The sequence below is a fragment of the Odontesthes bonariensis genome, chromosome 12 (assembly GCF_027942865.1).
Source record: "Odontesthes bonariensis isolate fOdoBon6 chromosome 12, fOdoBon6.hap1, whole genome shotgun sequence".
Taxonomy (NCBI): Eukaryota; Metazoa; Chordata; class Actinopteri; order Atheriniformes; family Atherinopsidae; genus Odontesthes; species Odontesthes bonariensis.
Genome location: NC_134517.1, coordinates 23,786,392 through 23,802,865, shown reverse-complemented (window position 1 = coordinate 23,802,865; position 16,474 = coordinate 23,786,392). Strand labels below are relative to the sequence as shown.

Sequence of the window (16,474 nt, the reverse complement as noted above, 5' to 3'; positions counted from 1 at the left end):
CTCTTTTGCTCCTCAGCTCTTTCCACTTCTGGCCCTGAGGGTGATACAGTGCGAAGCAGTTACTTTTCACATGTTATTTTAAATCTGTAATTCATAGACTGCTCGTATCTAGAGGGGTAATGATGAATATGAACTAATCAAGTGTTTTATAGATACTTGTTTGGCATTTCTGAGCACAAGAAAGTGAAAAAAGGGGAGAAAAAATGAGACAGTTGAAAGCCAAGACATAGTTTTCTCCTCCCCAAGCCTCCAGTCCTCCCCAAATCTTCAGAATTGGCATTTGTTAAGGAGTGGTTTGTAAAGTGAGTTCTTACACCTCTCAAAATTATAGGAACAAAATCACAACAAATCCCTTTAAAGAAGTGTGTGGTCACTCAATGTCTGGTGAGTTGTGAGCTGAAAGGACATATAACCTCCATTAATTCTAAAGTCCTGTGGCCCTAAATGACTATGAAATGCACAATATTGGAGCTATAAGTACGTTACATTAACAATGTTTGAGTAAATACATTGAGTCATGACCACCTGTAATTTCATAAACTGTAGGGAAATTCTGTCACAGTTGGCAGTTCCTCCTGTAGTTATAGCAGTGTTAAATTCTTTCTCATATTGTGTCTCTTTGGCGTAAAGAATGCTAAAGAAGAAGTATGTGAATGAGCCACCAGGGGGGGAACATAAGCTGCAAAAACATGCCACTGCTAAGCATTTGTATTACTTATTATCAGTTTTCACAAGAGAAGTACAGACTGCCTTTCATCTTTACAGTTTGTTACACTCTTGTAAAAGCCTATTAAAACATAATGAAAGGTCCTTGATAAAGTATTAATCTTTTTCTTGACACAGTGAATGTTTCTAAACAGAGGAGCGACAGTGGTTTGTTCTGCCATCTCACAGCAACCATTCTGGGTGTAAATCTCAGCGCTAGATTTCCTGTTTGGAGTTTCTTCCTGTTTGTGTGTGTGTGTCTGTGCAGCTTTCCGCTGGGTCTTCCGTTTTCCTCCCAGGGTCAAACTATTAACTGTTGAGAACAAAAAAACATCTGTTTGTTCTTCAGAAGAACACAGAATGAATACCACGTTTGCCTTTAGCAGCCTCTGACCCTGAACAGCAATGAATGGTTATAGAAGACGGATAGTTATATAGACTCTAGTTATCTCTATAGTTATCTCTGCTTCCAGCTTCTAATACCCATTATTTAATCTCACCCCAATAAGAATCACTCTAAAAAAAAGTATTCTTTTTAGCTTCACTGTGAGGAGTTGCAGGGAGTGAATGTGGGCCTCAAATTTAAAAGAACCTGCATGAATAGCATGTTAATGATTTGCAATTCTTTTTGAGTCCGTTTTTTGCAAATATGTACAATAGTTTGATTACAATGAATGGTAAACAGAAGAAAGAAGACCCCTGTTAATCACCTGTTAATGTAAAGTATAAAAAACATATTTGACTTTGTTTTTGTCTTGATTTTGTCAAGCTGAAACTTGACAATTTTTTTGCTAAAAATTCAGCCATTTCTGATCGGGGGAACATTCCAGGATTGAAACTGCATGCATGATAATAACATGTATGTGTTAAAATTAGGTACTTGCACTGAGCCAGTCCCAAAAGATAAGATGATAAAATCCTGTGCATGCGTAGGTGATCGTTGTCCATTGTTGATTTTTTTTAGTTGCATCAAAACCAAATGTGTGTGTCTGTGAAATCCAAGAAACAACGTGTGAAGAAAAGCGAAGTGAGCAGATTCACGGTGAACTCTCTGCAACCTCCCAGCTCCTTGCGAGTTGGCTCTAAGCAACAGCTCCCACCCATTGATATCAGCTCTTCAGGGCTTAAATAATTCAGAGGGAAATCAAGGTGCCACCTGATTCTCTGCAGACATTGTACTCTTGGAATTTGTTTATGAGGTGCATTTAGCAAATAATGAAAACAACATTACAGGCTAAGCAGAAAGCAGATAACATTTGAGTATGCTTTTTAACAGCAAACACATGAGTGCTTTGTTAATAACAATGTGAAATTGTTGAACAAATGTCAAAACTGTTGTATTGATAAGAAAAGGTTACATTATGTTCCTGCTGCACTGCAGGAAACTACAGGCATGGAAAACAGCTTGACATTAAGCTCCAGCTTCCCTTAAATTAATCCCTCTCGTTCATATCAGATGCATGTTTAAGCTAATGATGTGTTTAATGCAATGCATGTTGGAAAGGGCTCAAAGGCATCTGAGGCAAAGCTTGTGAAAAATATTTCACACTATGATCAGCTTCTGGATCTTTGCTTGGAATGGACAATATTAGCATTCAAATTATTTTTAGTAAGTTGCATACAAATGTGAAAGTGCCCAGTCATGCACTGTTCTGTATTTCTTTCTCGGTAAGGGAAAAATAGGTAATATCAACACCCCCAACACACCCTGCTATGGGGATGTTTTTAACAGTGTTTCTTCCTCTCACAACATGCCTCAGAGACCTGGTGCCCCCTGAGATAAAACTTATCCTTCTTTGACATGAAACAAGAGCTGTGAGGAAATATCAAAGAGCATATCTGAATTTGAGAGCCAAGAGTTGGGGAAAATCGCTGGCTTTGTGAGCCAAATGCGTACATGAATATCAGCCTAATGGTCTGCAAGTGACACCACTGCTTTGGAGCAGAAACGTGGTTCCATGAATACGGATACAGGCTGAAGCAATTAAGCAAACTAGCTGATAGCTTTCTTTACTGCAGCTTCACTCCATTTTTCAGATGCATTGTTAGGAATATGATGACATCCCTCATTTTAAGCACAATTTGCTCAAAAAGGAGTAAGCTTCAAAATCCCATAATGATGCCTGTAAACAGAATGCAGCACGAAAAAACTCCAAAGAAAATGACATTCCTCCTTAAAAACTGTGCATCAATCTGATTTGATGTTGTAGTGGTAAAAACTCTGCTTATTTCTTCAAATTGCTTTGGAGTTTAATCCACATCAAACCTACTGTAATGTCACTTCTGATCACCATCTATCCATTTTCTATACCCGCTTAATCCAATTCAGGGTTGCAGGTACACCCTGGACTGGTCACCAGTTCATCACAGTGCCCACACAGAGACAAACAGGACAAAAAATGCAAACACTTGCCCCTAAGGTCTATTTGGAATCACCAATTAACCTAACATGCATGTCTTTGGACTGTGGAAACTCCCTGATCACAAACCTCTGATGAAAATTCTTTGAATCCAGTGTCAGTGTGCCAGGAATATCTATGTTCACAGTTTCTTAATTGTTTAATAATTATTCCTCCTTTTCCTTAATGTTATAGTTTGTGGAGGGTACTTTTCCTGCTAAAAAAAAATAAATAATTAAAATCGAAACCCACTATTATTACAGTCTTGAATCCTATCTTTTGGCACATTGCAGGATTTCAGTCTGTTTTGGAGGTGCTTTTTTAAAATTTAAGTCTGATATTTGGTTGAAAATTAAAAAAATCTTAAAATTTATGAACACACTGGCTAGCCATAACATTATGAGCACCTGCCTAATGTTTAGTAGGTCCTCCTCATGGTGCTAAAACAGCTCTGATGGTCAGGCTGTGGACAAAGGGCACGTGAGGATGTCTGGAAATGTCTGGAATATAAATTAGTTTGATTCTTTGAGCCTTTGGGTTTTGAATTTTGTGGATTGGGCTTTATTCCAATAGATGCTATCAGACACAGATTGATGGCTGGGGAGCTTGGGCCAGGGTGAACACCTCTTACTCTTTGTCATGTTCTTTGAGTCCTTCCTCAACAGTTTTTGGAAGGCCCCCTGCTACATTAGTGCTGCTGCCATGTGAATGGGGTGTGACTGGTCTATGAAAATATTTAGGAAGGTAGCAAGTGTCAAAGTAACATCCATATGAATACCAGAATGCAGGTGAGCAGAGATACTCACTTACCTGTCAGTGGTTTTAATGTCATGGCTGGTCAGTGTACATTTGAACACTGCATCACAGTATTTACAATGTTAACATTACAATGGATCTGATAAATGGACAGAAACATGAGGTACATCATGAGATTTCTTCTGAACCATACTTGTCCGTACTTTGATTGAGATCAGAGAGTATAAAAAACCCAAAATATTTTCAACTGCTTACAAATTAAAAAATTAAAAAATAAATCAGAAGATTGTATTGTTATTTCTTTTTTCCTTTTTTTTTTTTTTTTAAACCTAATGGAAAACTCCATCCATTTTCTATACCCACCTAATCAAATTCACGGTTGCAGGGGGCTGGAGACTATCATTGTCAGCTACCATTGAGCGAGATGAAACGTATACCCAGGACAGATCACCAGACCATCACGGGGCCAATACAGAGACAAACAGCCACGCACACTCACACTCTCTTCTAGGGCTAATTTAGAATAATCAATTAACCTAACATGCATGTTGTTGGACCGTAGGAGGAAGCCAGTGTACCCATGCATGCATGGAGAGACAAATACAAACTCCAAACAGAAGGCCCCTGCCAAGATTTACAGACATGTGTCCAGGTAAGATTCTTCGCAGTTTCAAAAATGAGCAGAATCTGCATCATGCTCAAAAGAGTGTGATGTAATTTCTTTAAATCATCAGTAAAATGTTATTTATTGGGTTTTTGGGATAAACTAACCGGTTGCCTGTTTGACATATAAGTTCTAGCTGTTGGTGCGATTTTGTTCCAATTGATTTGAAGAAAATGAAATTACGATAGAAAGGTGCAACAGTAAATAAAGTAGCAAATTATTTACAGTCTTCAGAGATTAATTTAAAGGCACATCCATGCACATATTTTTTAAATATTAAACTGGATAAACACTCAAAATAACTATTCTCCAACCAATTCTGCAAATCAAATCACTTCGACTTTTATTCAATCAATGTAAGGACATCAGAGATGCGTTTCAAAATAAACAAGAAAATGTTATTGATCCAGTGCAGTTACGATAGTACTTGTTTTCAACTGTCAGCTGTTTCCGCAATCTTCCACGTCCATGAGAGATAAGGCCTCAACTGACTCCTCACACTGTAGTGACTCTCATGACCAGCTCTCTTGTGCTATTGCTGGGTTGGCTGCGGGCCTCTGGCTGCCTCAGGTGGCTGAGTAGGTGGAGGATGTTGTAGGGACAGTGTTGGTCTGGCACTGCGCTGCCACTTTCGGGGTCCACATGTGTTCCAAATTCTCCTGCAGCCGTCACGACGGTTGTAGAAGTGGAGCCAGCAGCTGTGGAGGCCACCACCATTAGCGAGGAGGTAGAAGTGGACACGCCTATCCCTGTTTGATAGCCTTGGCTTGGCTGAGGCTGAGTCCTGTCCACAGGGGCGTTCTTCAGGTCATCGCTGTCCATGGACTTATCATAGTTCAATACCTTCCACTGCTGGTTCACAGCCTGCCAGCGGTGGAAGATGCGAAACACAGAGGGTCCCTCGTGGACAATTAGTGCTGTGGAGATCAGAGTGTTAGTAAGACAATGTCACTGTGGCAGCAGTCTTAATGACACCAATAAGTGCTATCTCTGCAGTAGTAGATTCACAGTGTTAAAGCCTGCAGAAAGTATGAATTGAGGCAGTAGCAGAACAAAACAACTCATCATTCAAGTACTGCACCATAACGCAGAGATAAAATCTTTATTTCTTAGATAAAGTGAAGCCATGGAACAGCAGCCATCACCGTTTTTTTGGATTCAGGTCAACAAAAACGATGCATCTGTTCTCAGCAGTTGTTCAATAACATCTTATCTCAGTCCAAAATTGCTTATTGATTCATGTTCAATGAACTCGGTATCTGGAAAATTGAAGTCAGTCTGTAACAACAGATGCCATGACACCACAATTTTCAACATTTTTTTCTCATATGTGAGTCACGTAAAAGGAAATACGGTGTGCATAGTTTTTTATTTTTATTTTAATAGCACTGTCAAGTAGATTGCTTTTACTAATTATACGCAGCAGATAAGCATTAACAAAAGGCTAGTAGCACTATGAAATGTAGCTGTAAGCATTTTTACTGAGGTAACTTGTATCTAACAGGATTTTTACATCTAAACAGATACAAATGACATATAACGCAGCTGTATCAATATAAGATATATCTTTACGGTTGAAAATACTGTGTATAAGAACACCTGAAAAGCTTTTATATCAGCTTATGAAGTCATTATGATGCATTATACATCTTTTATATGTATATGTGCCACTCACAATGATCAAATAAGGGACTGTTGGAGTGTTACTAATTGTATCGATAAGTTAGGATACAGTGAACTAAAAAATAGATAATAAAGTATTTTATAACAGATATAATACAGTTTCCTGGGATATGAGCCATTACTTGTGAAATCTCGTCGCCTCCCCTGAACTCTCCTCTCTCCCGATGTAACTTTGTGAGATAAATGAAAAATCAGGTCTTTGCTCCTTAATGTCTACCAGGTGACAAGTTAATCTCTGTAAAGTGCCGAGTTAATGACTGCACAGTCAATCCTCGCCGCCAAACCAGCGACTATCAATCTCCTCTTCCTCTCATCCCGCTGTCTGCTGCGGTGGCAGTTAGGAGTTTTCTTAATATAAGTTGCCGACATACACTCATCCAAAACATGCGGGCCCTCGAGCACAGGAGGACAGCCAGCTTGCAGTACGGATGCTATAAGTTTCATTTTGGACACCCACTCAAATTCAGAGAACTGTTAAAAACGCTTCAGTGCACCTTATTACCTCTGGTGTTATGGCAGTGCACAGTGAGATTCAAAGTTTGCCAGAATTTTTGTGCTGTAGCTTTTTATCATAGATCGAAATGCAATTGACTTGGTGCAAAAACTGGGTTTTTGAACATTTAGCATGCACATCTAATTTATAAAGTAAAGGTTGATTCGGCATTTCATCATATTTAATGTAATAACTGAGATAAGAGTAGTATACTGATAAAGATTGGCCAAACAATTATGTATGAAATCAAATATTGACCAATCTAGACTCCACACACTCAATATTGATTTGAAGGAGTTGACTGTGCGGAATAGTTATAGATTGATGGAATTGATTCTCAGTGGTGTAAATTGCTCATGGCATTCACGAATATTTGACGACAACTGTCAGGTATAATTACTGACACTGCTGAGGACTTGTGACATTTAATTTTGTCCTGCTGAGCGCACCTGGATTAATGTGAGCAGACTGGATCTACTTAATATTGCTCTCAGTCATTAAAAGCACAAGCTCACTTCAATAAGTAAATAAAAAACAGCAACTTAGATGGGAAAAGTAATAAAACCAGAGTTAATCGCTTTGGCCCTCACCGATGCAGACGACATCCATGAAGCCATACATGCCGTAGCAGATCTGGAAAAGCAGATCCTGACGCTGCCAGCGGGCTGACGGGCTAAAAGACGACCACACCAGCCAGGAGATACTGGCCATCAGGAACAGGGAGCCCAGGATGGCTGCTGCTATCTGTACTTTCTCTATCACAGTCAAGGAGATGGCCTGCCACTGCAAGAAGACACAGCACAGATTCATTTTTTGCTTTTCTTTCTTATATCTCTTTAGACTTTCCTGAAAACAAAATACCATATATTCAAGGCAGTTAATGGAAGCATTCACAATGATGAGCAACCAGGTGGATGGACTGACTGATGATCTATTCCACCACAAAAAACCCCCAGCAACATTCAGGTATAAGATGCCCCAAACTAAATAGCTCTTTCAAACATCACTTCTGTCCAGAAAAACCTGAAAGACTCACAAATCATCATATCATACCACCAATGTTAAAAACCGAGAGAAAACTGCAACCCTTCTGTTTTAAGGATCAAAGGTTAAATATCTTGTTTAATTCAAAATGTTTTTTCACCCTCAGTTTATGATCAAAGAAAAACTAGCACTGCACTTCATACGGAGTGATTACTGAAATTTTGTTTTAGGTGTTACGTCCAAAATAAATGTTGATATGAAGACGAAAAAGTATTCTAAATAAGGCAGGGGAAAAGGTACATTTTTACACACAGGATTTGGAGTTGGTCAGCAGTTTGCCCGTAACTGCAATAATCCCCCGACAAAGATCTGAAAACATTTTCAGTGGCACCTAAAACTCACCTGTAGTGGGTTCTTGGTGCTGATGGCAATGACCTGATATTTGTAGTAGCAGAGCTCACAGGCCCAAGAACCTCTCTCACTGATCCATTTGATGAGGCAAGGCTGGTGGGTGCAGCGTACCGACCCACAGCAACGACACGGGCTCAGGAGCTCCCCCTGCAGGAGGGACAAAGTGTCACAAAGACTTCGCTCAAATTGCATGCTTTTTATTTTATATATATATATATTGTAGATTTCAGTGAATATTTCAACCCTACTGTGTACAAATGTAAAAGTAAACATTTATTGGTTTATAACACTTAGAACAGGCATCACACACACACACACACACTCACTTGCACAGAGCACACAGCACCGTGCAGAGCTTTTACTGCAGAGCACCAGTTCAGGTGTGAAATGAAAGCTTTGCCTTACACCTTGTTGACAGGCAAAATACTTGATAACCAGGTCCATTTGAACTGGAGGATTAATGTGGCTTCTGTGAAAGAGCAAACCCCAACTAAGCTGCAAAAGCCTACGCTGAAGTTACACTGACACCACAGCTCTTTAAATGAATGGAAAAATGTATACATCAGTCAGCCACAACATTAAAATGACTGAAAGGTGAAGACAATAACATGGATCATTGGGATACAATGCAATGTTCTTCTTGGACACCAAGTCCTGGCTTTAAAGGAGAAGTTGTTGTTTTTTTTAAACCTGATCCTTATTTCTTGCATAAAATACATCCATCTACTCACTGATAACAGTTTGGTGAAAGTCGGTGTCCTTCGGACGCTATTTAGATCCGCATATATCCATATAACGAAAGTAAACGAGGGCATCGGCTGATGCCCCTATATATGGATACTTCTCCTTTAATGTGGATGTTCCTTTGGCATGCATCATCTGACCAAAGTGGTCTCCGTCAGTAGAACAATGTACCTTGCCACACTGCAAAAAACTTCTCAGATACAGCTAAAGGAACTTCTGTCCATGGCCTCTAAACTTCCCAGAACCCAATTAGACCAACTCAAGCAGGACAAAACAGAACAAGATCAAAGTCCCCCCCCAAAGTGCAACCCACAGGACCTGAAAGATCCCCTGCAAGACACCACAGGACATCCTCAAAGGATCTCTTGTCAAATACTTTGATGGGTCAGAGCAGTCTTGGCGGAACAATGGGGACCTGGATAATATGAATTGGCTTCAATTTTGCGACTGACTGGTGTAAAGCTTATTTCAAAGTTAAGGTTATAGCGACCTCAGACCAAACAGAAATAAAATTAAATTTAATCTTTTACTGTCCCCTCATTCTTTTTCCAATATTCGTAAGCCAATTCAAAAAAGATTGCAGCACTTACTTTGTAGAAAGCACGATTTCTTCACACACTCTATCTTAGAGTGACATTTTTTAACTAACTGTCAGGAGCTTAGTATTGCTGAAGGCATTTCAAATCCCTTATGTCGGCCTGTTGACAACCACATACTGTTTGATTGATCTGACAGAATAAAAATGCTTGTACTGTGTGTTTAACCTCTTGGTGCTATCTTCAGGGGCAAAGCAGCTGAAATAAGACATGGCTTCACATCAACGCTTCAAGTAGTTGAACTTAGGGCCAGTTTTAGATTCTAAAGAGGTACTAAGTGGTCAGCAGTAGTGCACTTACAACATCTTGAACAACATGAAAATAACTGAAAAATGTATTGCTGTAAGGTTTTAGAACAGCCATATTTTAGCTTTAGTTTCTTTTTTCCATTTTAAATGCCTCCAATGAAGTGAAACCATGGAGTTCATTACATCTGCCATCACAATCTCTTGACAGAAATGCTGTATGTGCTCAGCTACACTATTAGCTAATCATTCTGCTTAATCCCTATTAGCCTTGGGAAAAGATGAAAGTTTTACAATCTTTCACCATGGTCCCTAAAGCTCATATAAACTTATTACTAATCTTATCATATTGGATATTGATGATGAACCAAAAGATGTAAATCTACCAAGCATTTCAGGTCCTGACCTGCACTTAAGAAACTTGTATCTATTAAATGAATAGCTGGGCCTTCTAATGTGGATGTTTTAATCTTAATGTGAAAGAAAAAGAAGCCTGTTGTGGATTAGAAAAATAAATCAGCCAGTCCTGTCTGATGTAAGACATCTCTCCACTCTTAGCTGAGGCATTGCATTTTAAAGTTAATCCAGTATTCCCTTTCTCTGTATATAATGAACGTAAAGATTATCATGCAAACGTAATTTTAAAAAAAGGGGAAAAAAACGTGGTAAGTTTCCAAATTATTTCTCCATTATTATGCTGACATCTCCGACAGATGGAGCGGCACCCTGGTAGAAGAGAGGAGAGGAAAATGCAGAGAGTTACAGGAGAAAAGGCCTATCTACAGATGGCCAGGGTGGGAGTGTATTGGCAGGAGCACCAGAACACTTCTGTCGTGTCCAGTGGGACTCAGGCCGCTCACTGTGACTGCCCTGATCGCAGCCAAGAGCTGAAACCTGGATCACTCCAGTACAACTGAGGCTGAAGAGAGCAGGAGTGTCCGATAACAAACGTGGCACTATAGCCCACTCCTACAGAGAGTGGCAACTAAATATTCTTTTGTTGATCAAACAGCAATAGTCACTAAACAAAAAATAATAAAAAAACAAAACACACAACAGAGCAATGTTTTGACGATGTAAGGCTGTTAGTTTCAGCTGCATTATTCCACCTATTTGTGCTGCATTGCCCCAAAACAACTTAGTAATTTTCCTTATAAAATTGGATCCAATCCAATGCATATATATTGGCACTGTATATAAATTACTTTGCTATTCACATAAGGGTCGGGAATCAATGCAAGTGAACTGTATTAACTCTAACTGAGGGTCAATTGTGGTATAATAAAGTTTCTCACACAGAAACTGAATGAAAGTGATTTTTATAATGGCCAATCGTATTCAGGGCACAAGCGGTCTTCCATAAAAACCTGAAATAATGCAGTCATCTTGAAAATAGCTTCATCTATATATTTGAACTGTCTTCAAGAAGTTAGAGGGGGGAAAAAAAGAGCATATAATTTCAAATTTATTTACCAATAATGACCTAAAATGATGCTTTTACGGGAACTATCATGCATACACAGACAGTTAATAACACTTTAAAGCAATAAAAGAGGAAGTAAGGTTTCTCATTCAACTTTACAAATTCACAGCTCTTGTTTGTGTACTTCAGCAAAGCCCAAAAAAGTGATGTGCTTATATAACTAGTTTATCTCCCATTCCCAACAAATGGCAGAGCAGCCATCCCGCATATGATGGAATACAAAAAGCATGGTGCCTCCACACAGTGGGACCATTTAGAAAGAATTATGACACTTGACCCCTCGAGGCCTCTCACTGTGCCTCAGACTAACACATTGAGCAAGTCTATTAACTGTGTCAAGATTAAAAAGCAAAAATTTTTTTCAAAGTAGCAGCAAATCACAACATTTTAACACACAGATAGAGTGAATACAAGACACTACATAACCTCAATGTAATGATTAATTACACCTGATGATCCTTCCTCATGGATATAATACATGACTTTATTTGTATGTCACCATTTAAGTCTTTGAGTGCCACATGAATATTTCCAGGAAAAGTCTGCTTTGGAGAATAAAGAAGAAAAAATGCTTCTTTGTGTGATCAAGCTTAGGTTGAGTCTGAAAACACAAGCCTGAAAAAAGCCATAGCTGCATGCAAGCAAGAAGGAGTCTACTCTCTGACATTTAGCTAAATAGAGCCAATCATGGGTTGAAATTTGACTCATACTATAATTTTATAAAAAGGTGGGTGAGGAACCTATTGTATCATGATAAAAGGCGTGATTTTATGTGATTTATACCGGTATTGGCTGTTCATTATATTGTACATTATAGCTCAAGTCTGTCCTAATAAATAACTCATATGCCCCTCCTGTATATGCATTAAAAAGGTTGTTGAGCAATGTAATCAATCATCCTGCCCATATAGACCACAAGGTAATATCTTATTATTATATTTTCAGTATAATAGATGCAGAACAAAAGCCACAGCTCTTGAATTCTGTAATCAAAATTGTAGTCGGAAACAGAAGTGAATATGAGTTTTTTTTTGTGTGTTTTCTTGTTGAACTACACAAAGGGATAGTATTCACAGGAAGAAAAATTTCATATCCTTTTGATTATTCTTGATTTGTGACCAACACTTTAGATCTACATTTGAGTTCCGAGAATTGCAACTAATTTGTAAAACTAAACCCGTCTTTTAAAACAGCTGAATTTTGGTTGTGAAAATCAGCTCAAAGTAAATGGCACAAAAAAAACGCTGATATGGATTACACCGAGTTATTTCATTGTGTGGAGTCATGTTAAATCAAAATACAATCATCTTCCCATGGTTGCCTCTCTCAGACACTCAAGGCCATAGTGTCATGCTTGAGAAAAGCTATGTCTTTCTCTCCCTTCTTTACTCCATCTTGACTACCTCAGCCTTGGGGATGGAAGTGTTTTGGAGGTGGACTGTCAGATCAGATACTCGCTGGCTTGGTCTATGTGACATCCCAGAGGCTAAGAGAGAAAAGAGGATAACTAATGTCCCCACTGCCTGTAACACACAGAGACACACAGGGTCCACTCATCTCTCTTTTCAAATGGGGCCTCATTCTCCTCGTGCCCATTTACACCTCAGCAGATCCATATCTGGACTCCACCCAAACGAACAACTCACAGACGACAGGAGTAGGAAGGCGGATGAGAGATAAAAACATGCATAATGATAAGATAGGATGAAATCAAGTGCTATTGACTTGCTGCAATGTCTCAAGGAGGCATTAATGAGATGTATTGGAGGAGGCCATGGGAAATACTGCGAATTTAAAGGCAGTACTTTGTATGCACTACAGACTGTGCTGACTATCTGTGGAGTTTTTCAGAAAACAAGGATGACACCTTATCTTCCAGCCTGATAATAGACCCAATGTCATTAATAATGATAAAATCTGAGCTCAGGGGTGGACTGGTGCACACAATTGCTGTTGGAGTAATTAGTAGATGAAACATAGAAAGATTATAGGCTATACACAGTGCAATGACCATGAAATGATAAAGTAACTCTGCTGCTGTTAAAGGAAAAGCAACAGTGAATACAGACCGTCGGCTAAAAACTTTGTGTTCCACACCTCAGTTCTCTTGCTTCTTGACATTTTTTATAACCTCCCTTCCTCCATTACCAATTGGTGAGGTGTGACATATGCATCTATGTGGTCTCAAAAGCTCTGTCAAACAGTGTAACTAATGTGTCTGTAAATTGCCAAGAGTCCTCTTCCCTGTTATAATTCAATATTTTTATTGTAGCCATCTTTCTACATTTTCTTCCCGTGATTGATGCAGGGTGACATTATCATCAATATGGTCCCAACGGCGGAGGCATGCAGTGTGATTAACCTGAAGGCTCTTTCCTATTGTTCTGTGTAAAATTGTGTTATTCATTTCTCTATTTTTGTCTGTTTCCAGGTGGCTTGTGTGAGCTGAGTGAGAGGTATTATTTGGTTTTGTCATGCATATAATGCTTTGATGTGTTTGGCTGTTATGAGCTGTCCCTGGATCTCTGTGAATTATCAACACTATAGTTGTGTGGCTGGACTAACAAGACATTGGTTGTGTTTTTCCCCCTTTCTGGATGGAAAAGAAGCTTGCCAGTATAACAAAAAAAAGACCATGGACTTGTCATTCTTATGAACCAGTGCTCATCAAAGAGCTACCAGTTTGAAGATTACTTTTGATCTGAATGTTACACTCTCAAATTTTGTTTTATAAACCCTTGGTTTGAAGGTTTGATATAATTATTGGCAATCAATTGATTGGATGGAACTTATTAAGCATAAAATGGGTAGTCTGATTTTAATATTAATAAAATAGTGGAATATTTTTCCATGACTTACATGTTCTGGTCCCTGGAAGCAGATCCTGCACAGAGGTGTCCTGAAGCCACTTTCTGTGTAGCTGGTAAGAGAGAACCTCTCTTCCAGTTTGCCCTTTGAACAGTCATCAGAAGAGCTGCTGCAGCCGCGCAGGGCCGCCGACAGCTCCGCAGCATCAACCCAACCCGCCACGGGTCGCTCTCCATCCGGCTGCCCAGCGGCTCCGGTCGCTGATGGTGCAGTTCGGTCCCCTGCGTGCTGGTGGCTCCGTGTTAAAGTATTGTTGTTGTCGGGGACGGTGACGCTTGCCTCATTGCTTTCCGAAGCTTGTCCGCTCATGGGGGTCAACGGAGGCAGCGGTGTCGGCGGTGCCGGTGGCCCGAGAAGGAGCACCCTCAGGTCACCAAGCAGAACGCAACAGCGGCTCTTCAGCATGCCCCGGCTGAGCAGCATCGGGCGGTATCCGGTCAGAAGATCACAGCACCGTGCAAAGGTGCTGAAAGATGACTTCTGTTTGTGTCCCTTTCATAAGCAAACACCTCCTCATATGTCGTTGGATGAAACAGTGGGCACAGGGGTGCGTTTTCCTGCGTTTGTTGGGGTTTGAAGCAATCTTTTAGTTTTTTTATGCTGGCAGAGTGTACTATTATAATCGGGTACCTTTTATTGTCTTTCCACGAGGATGTAAATATAAAATGCAAATAAATCCCATCGATGCAAACAAGTGTCTGAAGCCATTAAGTTCAATAAATTAAAGGGTTTAAAGGGGAAAGTCAGTTGTGAGACAGATGGGAATATGCATTCAAGTAACACGACTATGGGGTTGTTCACTCAGTGTTCACTGTCAATTCATGGCCTTAATAGTCTGCTTGCTACAACACAAACTATCAACACAAGCATTTCCCTCCAGATTCCCAACGTGTGCAAAATAGGCTACTCAAATCTGTTTGTTGCACAATGAACTGAAACAGACGCGAACACAAATGCTCAGCGCTCAGTCTTAAAATTCAAATATCCCAACAACAATGAAAGCCGCGTTTTTACATCAGCCGAGCTCAGATTACTGTCGACGTCTTAAGATTTTGAAATGAAGTCAATCGATGTCGTGCCATATCGGGAAGCAAAATCTGTCTTACCTGGGGAGCTAAACCGATTTCCATACAATTCACATTTTCATGCCCCCCTCCCCACCTCTTAGATTTTCAGCCAGACTGCAGGTCGTTAGAAAATCTGTGTGCAGCTCTCATTCCCAATTATCGAATCTCCACGTCCGAGGAACAAGCGGAGAGGTTTAAAATCCATCCGTTAAAATCCAACGCGTTTGTCGGACTGTCCTGCGGTGGGTGAAAGCGTCCGTGGCCCCGGATTCTCCTGTGATCATTGGCTGCTGAATCGGTGCTGCGGCTTCAGCACCATGATTCCTGGGACAGCTCCCAGACGCCACACGTCACCACCCCACAGTGATGCAAGCAGCCAACTCATTACTACAACTGTGGACAAATACATAGGAACATGCTTAATTACGTGCCTTCGGAATACAATGAGGGATTAGTAAATTAATGGTGACATCAATTTATTTCCCCTGTTTTGAAAGGAGGAGATGATTTATGCCTTGGGCTACATTCATGGCTGCTTAAAATGTCAAAGACAAATTACCCCGCCAAAAAGAAACCCAATTTGAGTACTTTTGATCACTTTGAAATCAAATATTCAGAGTAGCTATTTTTACCCCCCCAACAAACCTAAACTGTATTGTAAATCGATTTACCCCTACAAAGACACTTCTGGCACAGACTAGAGTGTGTGCACTCTGCAACATGTGGGATGCTGGTTTTTATGTAGGTGTTTGTAAATATGGAGGCCACAAAGAGGATTTTGTTCTCATAACACAGAGGGACAACTCACTCAAAATGTTCCATTTGTAGTGTAGATAAAGTCAAATAACTTCATCTTCTATCTTGTTGTTCAGTGACAAAAAGAAGTATCTAGATTTTGACAATAGGACAAACCAGCTTTAAAGAAGAAGGTATTTGGGATTTACTATTGATCGCAACTTTGAAACATTTTCTAAATGTAATCTGGAAGTTTGAGATGTATTATGTAGATCTACTTATTCTGATTACACATTGCCAATCATATATAATCAATTATTAAACAAACCTGCTACAACAGGAAATTAACCTTTAACTATCAATAGGGAATTCAATTAACAGGGCAAAATAAATTCTTGACAACATAATTAGTGACTTTCAGCCGTATATAATTCGTTTGAAAGTGGAAATATTCTAATAGAGTAAGCATTGAAACTTTGGCTATCAAAAACATCACAAATTTGAAAAAAAAGCTTAAAAAAAAGTGATTCTAACCTGTCCTAAAGGAAGTAGGTCTATACTTGTTATACACTTCATAAGGGCTGCAACTTAAAGGACGCATCTGAGACCTGTAGTACTTACTAACCCATGGAGCACATTAT

The 16,474-nt window shown here is 39.6% G+C and overlaps 1 protein-coding gene across 1 annotated transcript; it reads right to left on the bottom strand.

Moving 5' to 3' along the window:
- Positions 1-4,841: 4,841 nt before the first annotated feature.
- On the bottom strand, positions 4,842-15,423 carry LOC142396182 (E3 ubiquitin-protein ligase MARCHF4-like). Its single transcript, XM_075478732.1, has 5 exons — positions 15,138-15,423; positions 14,023-14,588; positions 8,087-8,242; positions 7,291-7,483; positions 4,842-5,441 (listed from the first exon to the last, which is right to left on the bottom strand). The coding sequence occupies exons 2-5, from the start codon at positions 14,452-14,454 to the stop codon at positions 5,020-5,022; spliced, it is 1,203 nt and encodes a 400-aa protein (XP_075334847.1). The 5' UTR covers positions 14,455-14,588; positions 15,138-15,423; the 3' UTR covers positions 4,842-5,019.
- Positions 15,424-16,474: the final 1,051 nt, after the last annotated feature.

What these genes read in the sequence shown, in the direction of transcription:
- LOC142396182 (XM_075478732.1), bottom strand. Translation starts at nt 14,454, where the DNA reads ATGCTGCTCAGCCGGGGCATGCTGAAGAGCCGCTGTTGCGTTCTGCTT. An exon ending in GCTTCCAGGGACCAGAACAT is followed by an intron (nt 8,243 to 14,022) that starts GTAAGTCATGGA and finishes TCCCTCCTGCAG; the next exon opens with GGGGAGCTCCTGAGCCCGTG. An exon ending in CATGGATGTCGTCTGCATCG is followed by an intron (nt 5,442 to 7,290) that starts GTGAGGGCCAAA and finishes TGATCTCCACAG; the next exon opens with CACTAATTGTCCACGAGGGA.